The 18367-nt window shown below is 45.5% G+C and overlaps 1 protein-coding gene across 2 annotated transcripts in view; it reads left to right on the forward strand.

Moving 5' to 3' along the window:
* The first annotated feature begins 226 nt into the window (after positions 1 to 226).
* Positions 227 to 18367, forward strand: part of LOC141259033 (calcium-binding protein 39) — a 37870-nt gene continuing 19729 nt past the window's right edge. The window contains exons 1-3 of one of the 2 annotated variants that reach the window (XM_073674442.1): positions 228 to 586; positions 8168 to 8247; positions 14682 to 14833. In XM_073674442.1, the coding sequence (XP_073530543.1) occupies positions 14720 to 14833 (114 nt within the window). In that variant the 5' untranslated portion in view covers positions 228 to 586; positions 8168 to 8247; positions 14682 to 14719. Of the gene's footprint in view, positions 587 to 8167; positions 8248 to 14681; positions 14834 to 18367 lie in introns of both variants that reach the window. The other variant, XM_073674443.1, reaches the window with a different exon arrangement.

Raw genomic sequence — 18367 nt, forward strand, 5'->3', positions numbered from 1 at the left:
CCATGGCCCCTCACTGCCCACTGGTCTCCTCCCCCCGCACACCACGTCCTCACTGCTCTCCTGCCCCTCAGCGCAGTGTATGTGTCACATTGTACAGGACACCGCCCATCACATGGACACACGGATAACGCTACCACTGGAGGGAGCCCCTGAGCTAGCGCACTGACTCCGCTGGTCGCTCTAGCCTGCCTTACCATAGAGTCTCATCTCGGCTCGCTCTCCAGTTCTACTGATGTCGCTGTCCGAGTGACGTCATCGCATGCGCCGGAAGTGATCCCTCTGGGACCGAGAACACCATAGAGACGGGAGGAGCCGCCCGGAGTGACCCGTGAGAAAGAATTGAGACCCCCCGGAGTGACCCTTTACCAGAGACACCCGGGAGTGACGGGAAAGGAGTGGCACTGCAACGGTGTCACGGATTTCTAGACACCCCGGAAGTGACTGGAGAGGACAAAAGCCCTGAAAAGGAGCGGAGAAGAAAGGATCCCCGTGCAGTGAACCGTCAGCACAGAGACAACAGCCCGGGAGGCAGCAGGGGGCCCGGCGGAGGGGGTGTCCCTGTGTCTGGTGCTCGCTAGGTCACATTGTGAGTATCCTGGTGCATCCATGATCTGCCCCCTCTGTGCTGTGTTATGGTGCAGAACCCCCCCCCCCGGGTCACAGCCCAGTCCTGGGTGATGTGGCCCCTCTGTGCTGTGTTATGGTGCAGTCCTCCCCCGGGTCACAGCCCAGTCCTGGGTGATGTAGCCCCTTGTGCTGTGTTATGGTGCAGTCCTCCCCCGGGTTACAGCCCAGTCCTGGGTGATGTGGCCCCTTGTGCTGTGTTATGGTGCAATCCTCCACCCGGGTCACAGCCCAGTCCTGGGTGATGTGGCCCCTCTGTGCTGTGTTATGGTGCAGTCCTCCCCCGGGTCACAGCCCAGTCCTGGGTGATGTGGCCCCTTGTGCTGTGTTATGGTGCAGTCCTCCCCCGGGTTACAGCCCAGTCCTGGGTGATGTGGCCCCTTGTGCTGTGTTATGGTGCAATCCTCCACCCGGGTCACAGCCCAGTCCTGGGTGATGTGGCCCCTCTGTGCTGTGTTATGGTGCAGTCCTCCCCCGGGTCACAGCCCAGTCCTGGGTGATGTGGCCCCTTGTGCTGTGTTATGGTGCAATCCTCCACCCGGGTCACAGCCCAGTCCTGGGTGATGTGGCCCCTCTGTGCTGTGTTATGGTGCAGTCCTCCCCCGGGTCACAGCCCAGTCCTGGGTGATGTGGCCCCTCTGTGCTGTGTTATGGTGCAGTCCTCCCCCGGGTCACAGCCCAGTCCTGGGTGAAGTGGCCCCTTGTGCTGTGTTATGGTGCAGTCCTCCCCCTGGTCACAGCCCAGTCCTGGGTGATGTGGCCCCTCTATACTGTGTTATAGTGCAGTCCTCCCCCCGAGTCACAGCCCAGTCCTGAGTGATGTGGCCCCTCTGTGCTGTGTTATGGTGCAGTCCTCCCCCCGGTCACAGCCCAGACCTGGGTGATGTGGCCCCTTGTGCTGTGTTATGGTGCAATCCCCCCCCCCCAGGGTCACAGCCCAGTCCTGGGTGACGTGGCCCCTTGTGCTGTGTTATGGTGCAGTCCTCCCCCGGGTCACAGCCCAGACCTGGGTGATGTAGCCCCTTGTGCTGTGTTATGGTGCAATCCCCCCCCCCCGGGGTCACAGCCCAGTCCTGGGTGATGTGGCCCCTGGTGCTGAGTTTCACAGGTCACCTGACTTGTGCTGGCTCTGTCCCTTTTACAAGCACCTTAGCTGTCATTCAGACATCCAGTGCTCGGATGACAAACCACTGATCAGATTTTCATCACGGTTTGGTCAGGGTTTCAGTTTTTCTTGCAGAAAAAACCCTAAAGTTTCTCAAGCTTCTATCAATCAGCAAGATTGATACGTGACTTGGATCAGAATCAGACATGTCTTCATGATTTGGTGCAGAAATACTCAGACATGTAAACTGCTCCAAAGACTATAATGGGGACATGTTTTATCCCTGAGAACTGACGTCTGAATGATCCCTTATACCCAGTGCAGGGGAGTTAGGAAGGGAATTGCCCAGTGTGGTTGTCACTCATTTAATCACTTAACTTTTTTTTCTGTTATCTGTAAAAATAAATTGGAGTTAAATGCCATGGCCATCACTGCTATGATTGGAGCTACTGTGTGCTCCACACCTAGAGAAGGGATGTAAATGGCAGCTGATCAGCATTCTGATACCATTAGATAAGGAGGAGAAATGCTAATCGCAGTCATTACCAATGTAAATCTGTGCAGTAGTTACACTAAGAGTAGAAACTTTTCAGATATTCCATCCCTCACCCAATTGAATGGTGACCTGCATCATCTAGCCTTTAAGCTGTTGTGAAATAATAATCTTTATTTATATAGCACTAACATATTCCACAGCGCTTTACAATTCAGTTGTTCATATACAACAGTCATAAGTAACATAGTTAAAGATAATACAATAATTAAAGCAAAAATAATGACGACCCTGCTCTTAAGAGCTTACAGTCTACAATGAGGCGGGAGGGACACAAAGGACATGGGCTTATTTACTATGTAATAAAGGGGAACACCAGCTCACCTGTGCTCTAGAGTTCTGAAGCACAGAACACGAGGAACCACTTCGGAAGGTAAATGTGCAAAAAAAAAGTAGGAGTTCCAGCTTCAGGTAAGTCCAAAGATTCTTCTTTATTGAAATAAAATCAGATGCCAAAAGGCTCTTATGAACACGTGCTTTTGGCCACTGATTTTATTTCAATAAAGAAGAATCTTTGGACTTACCTGAAGCTGGAACTCCTACTTTTTTGATCATTTACATTGACGCATCTTGAGGGAATAGGGGATAGATAAAGGGTGTATGAGCTCGTCACCAGCCAATATCTGTAGTGCTTTTAGGTGCAGTGGAGTTTGATAAAGAATTATGTTTGGCGAAATAGTGAATGGGCTACTTGTAAAAAGACTTTGATTAGGGAAAGTGATAGGCCGCTCTATATTGATTTGTTATTAGGGAGTGCCTAAAACTGTGTCAGTTGTGGTTCATCCTAATTTCTTGGGGTAGAGCATTCCAAAGAATAGATGCAGCTCGAGAGAAGTCTTGGAGCTAGGAGTGGGAGGTACGGATTAGTACGGATGTTAGTCGGAAATCGATTGAGGAGTGTAGAGAATGGGTAGGCCGATAAGCAGAAATGAGGGAGGAGATGTAGGGGGTGCCGCGCTGTGGAGAGCTTTGTGGGTGAGAACAAGCAACTTACATTATAGGATCCAATTTATGGGCAGCCAGTGCAATGACTGGCACAGAACAGAAGCGTCCGAGTAACGATTGGCCAGATAGATGACCCTGCAAGTCCCAGCGTGATATGTAAACTGCATACAGGCAAGAGATGCTGAGGCTTGTAGTGCTCATCAGGAAGTCTCGCATATACATTCTTTATTTCTCCAGATATGTGAGACTTCTTGATGAGCGCGGTCTTCAATTGAATTGGTTGTTACTACGTCAAGTGGATTCTAGAGGTTTGTTTGGACTATGATGCTCCTTTATGCCAAATGTGAGTGCAGACTTGCTAATGCTTATCACGGAGTCTTGTAGTGTCACAAGTAATTGTCAGCCAAAATATGCAGATGAATAGACATTAGGACTAGTGGGTAATATCCACGTACCGATACCTCATCCTGCTCTGAACTGTGTGTGTATAGTGTTCTAGAGAAGTATTTCTTATACTTGCATCTATACAGGGCAACTTGTCAAACATTTTTTGGATTTGGTAATCTCTGCCATACAATGTATATTTTTAATATATTTTATGATACAACCCTTGTCTTCATATATCAGCTACTCCTTGTTATGCAATGTCAACACTTCCTATTTTATATATTTGCTTTGATTACTCCTTCTTGGGCCATTATTATGCTTCTTGTTATTTGCTACAGTAGTCATTTTATAATATTACAGTACCAGTGATTATATATATATATATATAATGTATGTATATCTATATATTAGTACAGACCAAAAGTTTGGACACACCTTCTCATTTAAAGATTTTTCGGTATTTTCATGACAATGAAAATTGTACATTCACACTGAAGGCATCAAAACTATGAATTAACACATGTGGAATTATATACTTAACAAAAAAGTGTGAAACAACTGAAAATATGTCTTATATTCTAGGTTCTTCAAAGTAGCCACCTTTTGCTTTGATGACTGCTTTGCACACTTTATATTGTGTAAATATATATATATATTTACACAAACATTGCATGTGGGATTACTGAACAAGCTAAGACTACTAGGAGTCCAGAGTAGTCTATAAGAACTGTTTATCAGTAAATCAGAGCACTCTTAGGCCTCATTCACACGTTCAGTATGTGGTCAGTATTTTATCTCCGTATCTGTAAGTCAAAACCAGGAGTGGGTGATAAATACAGAAGTGGTGACGTCTTTCTATTATACTTTTCCTCTGATTGTTCCACTCCTGATTTTGGCTTATAAATACTGAGGTAAAATAGTGACCAAATACTGAACATGTGAACGTGGCCTGAGGATCATATCCTGATGATGCAGCTGTATGGCTTGTTACAATAGCGTGCTCTTAAACATCAATGCTATATTAAAATGCCAATATTAACGAGTTTTCCCCATTCAATAAAACAAGGCCATGTAATAAGTCCCTTCGCTGCCATCTTGTATAATTTCTGGCTGTTTGTCGAGCTGTTTCTGAGTTATTGCAGTGTGGTACACATGTAATTGTCATTCTCACATGGCAGTCACAAAGCTTCCCACAGTTCCCTGCTTGGTATAATATTATGCATTTACCTGTGTAGTTGTATAACCTTCCTAGAATAGCACATGGAAATCACAATAATAGTTATACAGAAAAGCTGAGGGAAATGAATGGCTTATGCCGGGTTTAGACCGTATGATCGTGGCTGTAAAATGACTGCCAATCTGCTACATGCAAGCTGGTTTGTTAGTCATCTAACGGCATGTGTAGACAGGTCATACAGAGTACAGCTCAGAGCTAGAGATGAGTGAACCTGAAATGAAAAGTTCGGGCTTTGTGCTGGACAGTTAGTGTCTGGTGCCAAACGCTGAACACGAACTTCTGGAAGTCCATAGCAATGTTCGGAGTTCCGGGGGAAGTCTGTTGCAGAGAGAGAGCGTTTTTTCCAGCTCAAAAGTTCAGGTCCCCATTGTTTACGATGGGGTTCTGGAACCAGAACTGAACTTTGGAATAAAGTTTAGGTAGGTACCCGAACTTCCACGGGTCCGCTCATCCCTACTCAGAACTAGGGCTGTGGAGTCGGTAAGCCAAACCACCAACTCCGACTCCTCAATTTCCCTGACTTCTGACTCCACGACTCCAACTCCACAGCCCGGCCTCACTACTCAGCATGTACATAAAGTGCAGCACAGATTCATCTCCACTAAAAGCTGAGATCATTAAGTCAGGAACAGAACAGACATTTATAGGATATTTCATAACTTTCCCAAATTCTTATGAAAACATTTACAGCACAGACTCCATTGTACTACTGTACCCAATTTATTATATATTTTAGGAGTCGGTCCATTTTATATCAACTCCACAGACCTGGCCAGAACGATTGCTAATACGATTATCCTGAGATAGTATATCATGTTATTGGAAGCATATCACCTATTCACACAGAACCTTGTGCTGCCAATAATGATGAGTTTTAAGCCAGTTTAGAAATCGGCGCACCTGACATACGAGTGTTCTGCTTGTTTGTCAGCTGTTTGCCAGCCTATTTAGACAACCTGATAATAGGAATGAGTGTTCTTAAGAACGCTAATTCCCCGATTATTGGCCGATCTACATGGGCTTTTAGTGCTGGTGCTGCCTTATATGTTTACTCGTACGAAAATTCAAAGTACATATCCTATATAATCTGTCTGAAGCCATGACAGCATGAGTCTCCCCATTAAGTGTACCAAGAAAGATTACGTGTAGTGGATTTCATCCACAAATATAAACATATACCTGGGTAAAAAAAATACCCAACGAGACCACTTACAATTGAAGTATAAAATCAATAATATTTTATTGAAACAATAGTTTAAAAATATATGCCATGCATGTACAAAAAAATGGCATGCATATCAAGATTGTACAAAAGTGTATATATAGGAAGCGGTGGTAAACTCAATCCATTCTGAATCACAGTATAAGAGTTTAACCTGGGGTACCACAGGGGTCAGTATTGGGCCCCCTTCTTTTTAACATATTTATTAATGACCTTATAGGGTGCATACAGAGTAGTATTTCAATATTTGCAGATGACACTAAACTTTGCAGGGTAATCAATACAGAGGAGGACAATTTTATATTACAGGAGGATCTATGTAAACTAGAAGCTTGGGATCATAAATGGCAAATGAGCTTTAATGGGGATAAATGTAAGGTAATGCACTTGGGCAGAGGAAATAAAATGTATAATTACATGCTTAATTGTAACACACTGGGCAAAACTGTAACTGAAATAGACCTGGGTGTATTGGTGGACAACAAGCTCACGTTTAGTGGCCAGTGTCAGGCAGCTGCTGAAAAGGCAAATAAAATAATGGGATGCATTAAAAGAGACATAGATGCTCATGAGGAGAACATAATTTTACCTCTATACAAGTCACTAGTGCGACCACACTTAGAATACTGTGTACAGTTCTGGTCTCCGGTGTATAAGAAAGACATAGCTGAACTAGAGCGGGTGCAGAGAAGAGCGACCAAGGTTATTAGAGGACTGGGGGGTCGGCAATACCAAGACAGGTTATTACACTTGGGGTTATTTACTGTGGAAAAACGAAGGCTTAGGGGTGATCTTATTACTATGTACAAGTATATGAGGGGACAGTACAAAGACCTCTCTACTGATCTTTTTACTCTGAGGCCTGAGACTGGGACAAGGGGGCATCTTCTACGTCTGGAGGAAAGAAGGTTTTAATCATAATCACAGACGCGGATTCTTTACTGTAAGAGCAGTGAGACTATGGAACTCTCTGCCGCATGATGTTGTAATGAGTGATTCACTATTAAAATTTAAGAAGGGTATGGACGCCTTTCTTGAAAAGTATAATATTACAGGTTATATATACTAGATTCCTTGATAGGGCGTTGATCCAGGGAACTAGTCTGATTGTCGTATGGAGTCAGGAAGGAATTTTTTCCCCCAATGTGGAGCTTAGTGTTTGCCACATGGTTTTTTTTTGCCTTCCTCTGGATCAACATGTTAGGCTATGGGTTGAACTAGATGGACTTAGTTTTTAAGGTTGAAGGAAGACTATGTTACTATGTTACATATTGAAAATAATAACCATCAATACAGGCACATCAATGTAAATATCTGCCTTGAACTATGACTGTCCAGCAAAAGCACCTGCAGGTGGAGACTATATCCCCTAATCACTTACCCATGTTCACAGTAATAGGGAGCACCGCTGCAGCCGCCCGACGGGCGTTTCGATTTCTGTGCTTTCTCAAGGGGAGTGTCACACACACCTTGAGAAAGCACAGAAAGCGAAACGCGTGTCGGGGTGGTTCAAGGCAGATATTTGTTTCTTAGCATATTTTATTAACCAGGTTTAGGTTTACTTATATGTTTACTGCAACATCAAGATCTCCTTCATTCATAGTAAGCTTTTGTTCACACGCCCAGTATTTATTTATGTTTTTATGGGTGAGTTGGATGATATAGCTACCGGCTGAACACTTGGCCAAACCATCATTTTGACGACAGCCATCTAAAGTATATGAGAGCTTAAGAGTCGGACAATAAGGAGTACTGTTACGCGCTCTTCCTGTCTTCACTGCACCATAGAATAAATCAGTTGGCCTATTCTGTGACACAGTGGCCAAGTGATTGCTGTTAATTGGAATGGGGGGAACTGTTCAGTTTGCAAACTGATGGGGTGTAAAGTTAAACCAAACTCTTGGCCATACCAAGTGTGCACCCTCTTTGCATATGGCATAAAACAAATAATAAAACTAATTACAATAATAAAATATATGCTGTCTATATGATTTTTCTCAGAGCTATTATAAGTGTTTAATTTGCATTTGGGTTGACAGACTCCCTTTTAAGAAGGATTTTTTTTTTTTTGTATTTTTCTTTTATGTTCTACAGGTTGGCTGCACTTTTCCTTTGGAGATCTGCAGAGGCTGGCTGCCCACCCAATTATTGGGATATTTTAACTCGATCTACAGGTAACCAGCAATACTTTCTTTTTCAAGCACTCTAGTTACAGAAGCATGTGTATGATGCACTTCGCTTGATTTCCTTTCCCACCTATGGATACAATACACATAATGCATGAATTGATATTGTCTGGTTAATTGCTTAGAAGCCCGATAGCTGGCGTGGTGTAGCTTGTGCCAGCCTCCTCTAACTGAACACCACTAAATAGGTCTTAGGCCGGTTTCACACAACTGTGAAACACTGACTGTGCTCGGCTTGCAATACCTGACCCAACCACCAGGTCTCCTGAGAAGAGCGAGCTGCCTCACAGGCATATATTAGGCAGTTAGCGGCGGTCGGGAGTCCTGGCAGTGTCCATGTTTCACACGTGTTAAACAGACCTTACCTTAAGCAGACATTTTAATAAGCAATATAGATAACATAGTATACTACCTTCTGTACCAGATTCCTTTTGCATTTTCCATGCTGGTATTTTGAAGAGAACAATTGTATATTGGATACATCATAAGTTGCATTGACTTTCAACTTCAGGGCTACATTTTTAATTTTAGGAGTCATAACTAGTGTAGTTAAAGTTTGGTCTTATTGTATGCCAGACAAAATGAGCATGGAGACATTATAGTAAATCCCTGATAGTTTGTCCTTGCAGCACATTTTTATATTCTTGTTTCTTTGTAGGCTCTTCTCCTTTTTGCTTACATGGCCAGATATTTCCTTGAACCGAGCCACCCATCTAGGCCATTTGTGTCCATCATTAGGTTGGTAATATGTTAGCGATATAAACAAACTACCAGGGATTTACTATAATGTCTCCCTGCTCAGTTAGTCTTTGCTGGGTGAAGATTGTAACATCCCTGGCGGCGTGCTGGCATGGCTTGCCATCTCCCACCATGCAAGACCACCAACTTACCTACCAGTCCAGGCAGGCTGCGCACTATGCTCCTCTACTTGCTGTGTGCTTGTCTCTTGTCTGCTGGCTTAGGGCGGCGGCACTGGAACTTCCTGATTCTTACAGTTACAGTGTGCACAGTCCTAATGCGTCCCCAGCCTATTGCTGTGAGTCACTGGATACTTAAACCTCCTCCACCCAGTAGGAGGTGCCTGAGCAACACTTTCTTACAGTGTGTTCTGTGCAACTGTGAGTTGCCATGTCTTGTCCTGCACCTTGTCTGTTTACACCACCCTGGGGGCTGAGTACCCAGGCCCTTTACCTGTATCTGTGACTTCTAGTCTATTACCGCCACCCTGGGGGCTGAAAGCCCAGGCTCGTTCCTGTATCTCGTTCCTGTCTGAACTGTGTCCTAGCCCGTTACCTGTTTGTCTCTATCTCCGAACCTTCCCTTTTCCTGCAGTGTCTGAACCAGTACCTAACTCCTACTCGTTGTCTCTGTACTTCTGTTTGTGAGTCCTGTGTCCAGTCGCTACTTCATAGCAAGTACCTTGTGTGTGTCTGGTTCTGCTTGTCCCGTTTCTACTTCCATATCTATCTCCTGTGTTCTAGCTATCTTCTTGTGTTTCCCTGTCCTTGTCTGTTCCATAGGAACAGCCCTGTCCTGTCTGTCCGCACCTGCGGTTCGGCTCTGCTCTGCCCTGCTCCGCTTCCCCTCCGCACCTGCGGTTCGGCTCTGCTCTGCTCTGCTTCCCCTCCGCACCTGCGGTTCGGCTCTGCTCTGCCCTGCTCTGCTTCCCCTCCGCACCTGCGGTTCGGCTCTGCTCTGCCCTGCTCCGCTTCCCCTCCGCACCTGCGGTTCGGCTCTGCTCTGCCCTGCTCCGCTTCCCCTCCGCACCTGCGGTTCGGCTCTGCTCTGCCCTGCTCCGCTTCCCCTCCGCACCTGCGGTTCGGCTCTGCTCTGCCCTGCTCCGCTTCCCCTCCGCACCTGCGGTTCGGCTCTGCTCTGCCCTGCTCCGCTTCCCCTCCGCACCTGCGGTTCGGTTCGGCTCTGCTCTGCCCTGCTCCGCTTCCCCTCCGCACCTGCGGTTCGGCTCTGCTCTGCCCTGCTCCGCTTCCCCTCCGCACCTGCGGTTCGGCTCTGCTCTGCCCTGCTCCGCTTCCCCTCCGCACCATCGGTTCGGCTCTGCTCTGCCCTGCTCCGCTTCCCCTCCGCACCATCGGTTCGGCTCTGCTCTGCCCTGCTCCGCTTCCCCTCCGCACCTGCGGTTCGGCTCTGCTCTGCCCTGCTCCGCTTCCCCTCCGCACCTGCGGTTCGGCTCTGCTCTGCCCTGCTCCGCTTCCCCTCCGCACCTGCGGTTCGGCTCTGCTCTGCCCTGCTCCGCTTCCCCTCCGCACCTGCGGTTCGGCTCTGCTCTGCCCTGCTCCGCTTCCCCTCCGCACCTGCGGTTCGGCTCTGCTCTGCCCTGCTCCGCTTCCCCTCCGCACCTGCGGTTCGGCTCTGCTCTGCCCTGCTCCGCTTCCCCTCCGCACCTGCGGTTCGGCTCTGCTCTGCCCTGCTCCGCTTCCCCTCGGCACCTGCGGTTCGGCTCTGCTCTGCCCTGCTCCGCTTCCCCTCGGCACCTGCGGTTCGGCTCTGCTCTGCCCTGCTCCGCTTCCCCTCGGCACCTGCGGTTCGGCTCTGCTCTGCCCTGCTCCGCTTCCCCTCGGCACCTGCGGTTCGGCTCTGCTCTGCCCTGCTCCGCTTCCCCTCGGCACCTGCGGTTCGGCTCTGCTCTGCCCTGCTCCGCTTCCCCTCGGCACCTGCGGTTCGGCTCTGCTCTGCCCTGCTCCGCTTCCCCTCCGCACCTGCGGTTCGGCTCTGCTCTGCCCTGCTCCGCTTCCCCTCCGCACCTGCGGTTCGGCTCTGCTCTGCCCTGCTCCGCTTCCCCTCCGCACCTGCGGTTCGGCTCTGCTCTGCCCTGCTCCGCTTCCCCTCGGCACCTGCCGCTCAGTTCCTGTATCCCAGTCTGTACTGGTCCTTATCCAGCCTGTTTACCTACCTGCCAGTACCCGCCTGTCTGCATACCAGCCGTGCCTGCCAGTTCCCCGGTGTGGGTCAGCAGCTGTGACCGGGGTCTGACCTGGAGTAGATTAAGCCACCGTGCGTCCGTGGTCGGATCTGGCGAGGCCCTTAGTCACGCCCCTCCAGGCACTCCTCGGTTTGTAGCCCAGTAGGACCACTTACCACGCTCATGCCAAACAGTCCGGGCGTGAGCTTAACAAAGAGAATGGGGCATCAGACTGCGCTGCTCGCCTGTCAGAATAATGTATCAGAGGAATCCAAGTCGATGTAATGATGAAATAGACTTTATTTCTATAGTCTATCCTGAGGAAATGGTATGATCACCACGAAACGCGTAGAAATATTCTGACAGGCGAGCAGCGCAGTCTATTGCCCCATTCTCTTCACCCAACAAACGATCATTGCTTCGAGGTTTGCAGCAGCCGCCAATGCCAAGTACAGTGGTTGTGTCTTACATAACCCTAATAGGTGAGTGAATTTGAATTATCTTTCACGAATATTCCTTTTATCTCGTATAAAACCCTATGTGCTCTATATTCCTTCTAGTTACCTTGCTCAGTTTGTCTGGCATACAATAAGACCAAACTTTAACTACACTAAGTTATGACTCCCAAAATTAAAAATGTAGCCGTGAAGTTGAAAGTCAATGCAATTTATGATGTATCCAATATACAATTGTTCTCTTCAAAATACCAGCATGGAAAAATGCAAAAGTCTGAGTGACTTGTAGTTCAAGGCTTGTCTGTCTGTGACTGGTGTAGTCTTGGGCCCACAATGCCGTAATGTAAAACAAGAAATGACTGATCCATCCCTGCTGTGATCTGTGGCCTGGTCTGGTTTACCTTGATGAGATGCAGAGCTGTAACTTGACATGAGTGACTTTTCAATTACCGCACCCAACAAGGACTGAAAAATGGAAACTGCGATAAACACTGCAGATCACATTTTTGACGGATACTTATCGGCGTCTGTTAACTCATTTTAAAGAATAGGTAGTGACGGACAGCACAAAATGATCTAACTCTGCAATTTCAGCTGTTCCCGGCCTCTAGTGTAGGACCACCGGTACTCTCATGAGGGCTATGACCGCCCTTATTGTTATGTAATGACCATGCATTAGATTAACTAAAGTTTTGTGAAGTATTATCCTGTATAATACTTGAAAAAAGTTCAAAATGAGGAAATAAAATATAAAAAATATTAAATCTGCATACAAATTTAATGTTGGCAGCAAAATTGTGCAAGAAGCTTAAAACGCACTTGTCAGCAGGATTGTGCTCAGTAAACCACATACACTGTCAGGTGGGCGACATTACACTGATTAATATAATACGTGGGTTAATGAAATCCATCCTGTGGTTCTTGTGTAATCTTTACTTTCAGTGTTGAGATAATGATATGCCCGTGCTTCGGGGTGGCCTATGGGGGGGGGTGCTCTATCTGGTGCTCTGCTTACATATTCTTCTGTATGCTCTTATGACAGCTCACTGACCTCCTACTTTACATAATGCATCTAGTAGTGAGGGGCTAGGTAAAATAGGAGGCAGGTCAGTGACTGCACAGTGAGCTGTCATAAGAGCATACAGATAAATATATAAGCAGAGCACCAGATAGAGCGCCGCCGCCCCCCGAAGTACGGGCATATCATTATCTCCAAACTGAAAGTAAAGATTACACAAGAACCACAGAACTGTTCTTTATTTCTGCCAATCAGTGGTGTGGGGTGGGGGTGGGGGTGGGGGGGGTTATACAGGGCTCCACATTCAGAACTCTGCTAGATCTGCAGCAGAGAAAACTGTGATTGTATCAGAATGCCAGCAAGCAACCCAGTAAATGATACATCACTGGAATCGGAGTCTCAGCCCCTACATCTTGCTGCTCTCCAATTACAGTACACAGGAAAAATCTGCTGACATATTGCTTTTAACAATGATGCATGCAATATTTATTTCCAGTTAATCGCTCAGGAGGCAAAAAAACTTCAGGTGTCACATAAGAAATAATAAGTTATTTACAGTGAGGACATTTCTTTTGAAGACTTTCTTAGATGCCCTCGTTAGAATGGCGACTCCCATAAAGACATGTCATTCGCCTCTAAATTGATCTACACTATAAAGGCCATGATGGGCCGCTATTTCCCGCAGCAGTATTCTATGATCTGCTCGGTTGATGACTTGGAGGCTTCTGCTGTGCTGGTCAACCAGCGGTTTGGGAAAGTAGTGGTGGCACTGGTCCAGTTAAGTCTCCCTCCAGTGAGCCCTCAATCTTTTACGATATCCACATTTGTGTTGTAAAATAAACTATAGTTTCTAATCTGGAATTAAAAAAAAAAAAAAAAAATTCTCTAGATGTTTAGTGGCCTTTTTGGTTTGCAGGCGACCCCTATAGTGGTTCTGTGCTATATTTTTAAACTTTACATTGAGAAGCCAACCTGGAGAAAGAAGGGGGAAAAAATCTGTATGCCCCATTTAAATGGAGCATTAGTGTGTTTGAGAATCTAGAAAAAGTTCTCAAATTTTTCCTCATTTACCAAAGTATTGCATGGTATTTGATATCATATCATAAGGCAGGATGGCACTCTCCACAAAATATGATAAAACAGATGTTTATTTTATTTGCATGGTTGAGGGGTCTACAAAAAGGACAATAATCGTCAGGTCAGTAGCCTACAGCCATTTCTCAAGGTGAAGCTACCTGTGCTTTGTGCTGGAACTGACCGTAGGCTACCGACTTTCTGATTATTGTTCTTTTTGTAGACCTCTCGACCATGGAAAGAAAATAAACCGCTATTTTGTCATATGATGAACGCCAATCTGCGTTCTGACTTTTTACATTTGATCTCTCTCAGATATTGTGCAGCACATATGTGGATACCGCCCAATGTGTTGTTCCAGTTTTTTGGGAATAGTGCCGACATTATTTTCTATTATATGGTATTTGGATTCTTTGACCTCATAGATGGGGTTCATTTGCTACACTGCGACACAAGGTTTATTTTATTAATTTATTTTGCTTACTTATATAGCGCCATTAATTTTACAGCACTTTACAGACATCATCACTGTCTCATTGGGGCTCACAACGTAAATTCCCTATCACTATGTCTTTGGAATGTGGGAGGAAATCAATAAGAACATACAAATTCCTTGCATATGTTGTCCTTGGTGGGACTTGAATCCAGGACCCCAGCGCTGCAAGGCTGCAGTGCTAACCACTGAGCCGCCATGCTGCCTCAAGTAGAGCTTGCTCCTTCTTTTTGACAGTGTGTGTGAACATCTAAAAGTTTATTCTTGCTCTGTACTGATATCCACTATAGGGGCTTTTAAGCTCTTACCAAATGGGGGAACCGTATGTCAATAAAAAGGCTTGGACTTTCTTAGTAACCAGTCTAGAAGCCATAAACCTATAGAGCAGGATCCCCAGATGTCCTCTGCAGGTTCTTTTCCCAGAGCTGCTGCTGATGTGCTTCTTCTCGCTTTATCCTGCAGGAGGTACGGGGCTGTAAAGCAGTGTTATCCCAGCAAACATGCCATTTCCCTTTGGGAAGTCCCACAAGTCTCCAGCAGACATAGTGAAGAACCTGAAGGAAAGCATAGCAGTGCTGGAGAAGCAGGACATCTCGGACAAGAAAGCAGAGAAGGTAAAGAACATCTCATGAATCTATACAAAGAGCGGCTGAATTTTGTCCTGAGATTAGTGATTGGATGTAATATGGTGGGAATGTGTAAGGGCTGTTTTCTCTCTTTCTCCCTTAGAATATGAAACCTTTCTTCATAAGCCTGAGGCTGCTCTACGGTTGTGATCCTGAGACAACATTGACTTTGCAGATTAATGTTATCACAGGGACGTTGGAACTGTGACAAATAAAAAACATAAAAGATGCATAAGGCGCTGTTCACATCTATGTTGTCTTTCAGAAACAACTCTTTAAGCAATACAAGTAGCCCTATATTTTTCATTTTTCTGTAAGACAAAATGTAGAAGTGAGCATACCCTCAGTAATGTGTAGCGTGGTTGCTGTATACTGTGTTTTTTTATTTATTTTTTTTAAATGCAAAATATTTTTACCATACTAGGCATTTTCTTCTAATTCCTGCCTTATTCTTCATGTTACGTTGCTGCATGGGACTGAGCAGACAGGTGGTTGCTGATATGTGCTGTAGATTGGACAGTTTACTAGTAAGACCCCAGTGTGAGGCATGTAATGACACAGTCTGATCTTCTCACCGCAGAGCTGTGTGTGATTACAGGAGTAGAGCAGGTAGGAGTGCGATTACCTACACACTTCAGATTTCATCTCACAGCAGTCAGTGTGGGAGGAGGGGCAGTACAGCAGAGCTGAGCTTTGTCTCATTACCAACACTTCTAGCAGCTCCCCTCACAGGGCTGTCAGCTCTGCTGGGCTGTCCATCCCACCTCACTGGCTGCTATGAGATGAAAGCTAAACCAGTGTTATTTATTACACTTATGTCTGCCATTCACAGTCGGAAATGTCACAGCTACCCCTGCCTCCCTCCTTTTACAGTGAGGTTTGCACACGCTCATTAGATGCTTCAATGCAAAAGATAGGGTGGGAGTCTGCTCATTGTGGATAATGTACATTTGGACTTCCTGAAACAACAGTTCCAGTGTGAAAATTGAAAGATTTTTCTCTTTTGTTTTTAATTTAGTTTGTGATATGAGAGGAAAGTAAAAGAAAAATATTGTAAAAGAAAAAAAACTCATTTAGCACGAAAACCTGATAGAAATAATAGATAATTTTCAGATAACTTCCCTTTTAAGGTGAGTTTACACCACTCGACTTGCTGCTCTTAACCACCGCCGATCTGCTACATATTTGCGTTTTTAAAGGGCTTTCCATTACTCTAACAACCTCTTCTCAATCTGAGTGTGTGTACACGGTAAAATAGCAACACTTGTACTCCCCTCCGATGCAATTCCAGCAGTGTCTGCTCTCGCTCTCCCGGTGCTCACGTGACATTGTCACGTGAGCCCTGCACCCACTCTGCGCTGACCCCTGCCTTCGGAAGAATCGAACATCAACAGGAAGTCAGGGCTGCGGCTGATCGATTTGTGTGAAGACTGGGCAGTGAAGCCAGCGCTGATTGGGTGCAGGGCTCACGTGACATACCTTCAAGTGAGCACCGGGAGTGCGAGTGCCGACACGGCTGGATCATCGCTGGCACCAGAGATGAGAATGTGTTTTTATTTTAACAGGGGCAAACATTTAGATTGGCAGGGGGTTGTCAGAGTAGTGAACAACCCCTTTAATAATTTGTTTAGACAGGCTGATCAAACTTCCTATGCACAATGCCACTGTTCTTGGCAGCATGCAGGAAGATGTGCTGCCCAGAATGATGAACTTGTAAGAAAGTGAAAAGATCATTTCACCTGATGAACTAGAATTTTTTTACTTTTTTTTTCTGTGCTGGTTCGGTAGGTAATCGGTAGCCTATTTACACTGCCCGGTCATCGGTACATTTGTACAATGTAGATGCACCTTTACTGCAAAATGTTAGAAGGTAACAATGTAATCATCAGGAAGGGAGGGTAGCATTATTTTTTCACTAGATTTCTTTCTAGAGGCCTCAATGCACATTAGAAATTATAAAATCATTGTGAGATGTTTTTAATTGGCCTTACAAATAAATCTTAAGAGTCAGATCACATGACCGGAGCATGCGGTATTTCTTTGCGGGCAGGGGCGTACATTGAAATCATGGGGTCCCATAGCAGAAGTTCTAATTTGGCTCCCATCCCAACAAAAAGGGGGGGGGAGTGAGGGACGCCCGGTGGCAGCAGTCGGGGGAGGGGGGCGCTCCCGGTGGCAGCAGTCGGGGGGGCGCCCGGTGGCGGCAGTCGGGGAATTGGGGGAGGGGGGGGGGGCGCCCAGTGGCAGCAGTTGGGGGGGCGCCCGGTGGCGGCTGTCATAGTAATGCATTACATGTTGGTGTATTCAGCCTTCTGCTGTTGAATGAAGCCTTTCTCCAGGCTCCTGGCCCCTGACTGCTTGGTTTTTTGGACCTTCCTGCATGGTTGGGTGTGAGAACCCAGGAAGTGATTCATTCCTAATTCCAGATGTCGTTAATTGTTACTAACATAATTCACACCTAGTCAGTTTAACCTGTTTTGTCACAATCTGTTTTATGTAGTCAGTAGGCGACTGACTCGTCCAGTCTGCACAATATCCCATTGTAATTATACACGCCTTGTGATGGATATGTAACGCTTCTCTTCCAGAATTCTCTACATTTTACTGTCCCTCTTCTTCTTGTTTCATTTCCAGTGCTTGAAGTTATATGCTATGTATAAGACAAAAAAAGTGTATGGACACCTGACAATTACTCCTATGTGAGCTTGTTAGATATGCCAATCAATAACCTTGGGTTTTAGAGGTTTTCCAGGCTTACTATATCACTATAGAGAAAGTGAAGGAGCACAATGAACCAAATCTATATAAAAATATCAAACAAAGTTTATTGAAATATATAGAATGCATAAAAAGACAACAGAGAAACTGTTGTCATAAAATCACAACATAGTATAGACAGCAATACAGAAACAATGAAAGGCAGCAATAACCTTGTTACAACATATGGGCACAGGGTATAAAGATATTAGTATCGTATTGCCAAAAACATATAACATGAAATATCCTTAGGCAATACCAGAAGTACATATTCTCTACCCCATATGAATTGGTAAACAAAGGATAGATATAGTAATTGCTCTAATAGCCACCATCTATATGGAGGTCCTTTGTTACAATAGAACCACATGAGTATATTGTATGCTGGTATAAGTTGTAACATAATAAACCTATAATAGGTAATTTACCTGTCATAATGGACAAAAAGACCAGATGATGCACACCTTGACGCGCGTTTCACCGCCGCCTGCGGTTTCTTGAGCAATTACTCTATCCTTTGTTTACCAGTTCATATGGAGGTAGAGAATATGTATTTCTGGTATTGCCTAAGGATATTTCATGTTATGTTTTTGGCAAAACGATACTTATATCTTTATACCTTGTGCCCATGTGTTGTAATAAGGTTATTGCTGCCTTTCATTGTTTCTGTATTGCTGTCTATACTATGTTGTGATTTTGTGACAACAGTTTCTCTGTTGTTTTTTTATGTATTCTGTATATTTCACGAAACTTTGATATTTTTAT

The sequence above is a fragment of the Phyllobates terribilis genome, unplaced genomic scaffold, assembly GCF_046119375.1.
Source record: "Phyllobates terribilis strain yellow unplaced genomic scaffold, ASM4611937v1 Scaffold_3__8_contigs__length_932513732, whole genome shotgun sequence".
NCBI classification, from domain to species: domain Eukaryota; kingdom Metazoa; phylum Chordata; class Amphibia; order Anura; family Dendrobatidae; genus Phyllobates; species Phyllobates terribilis.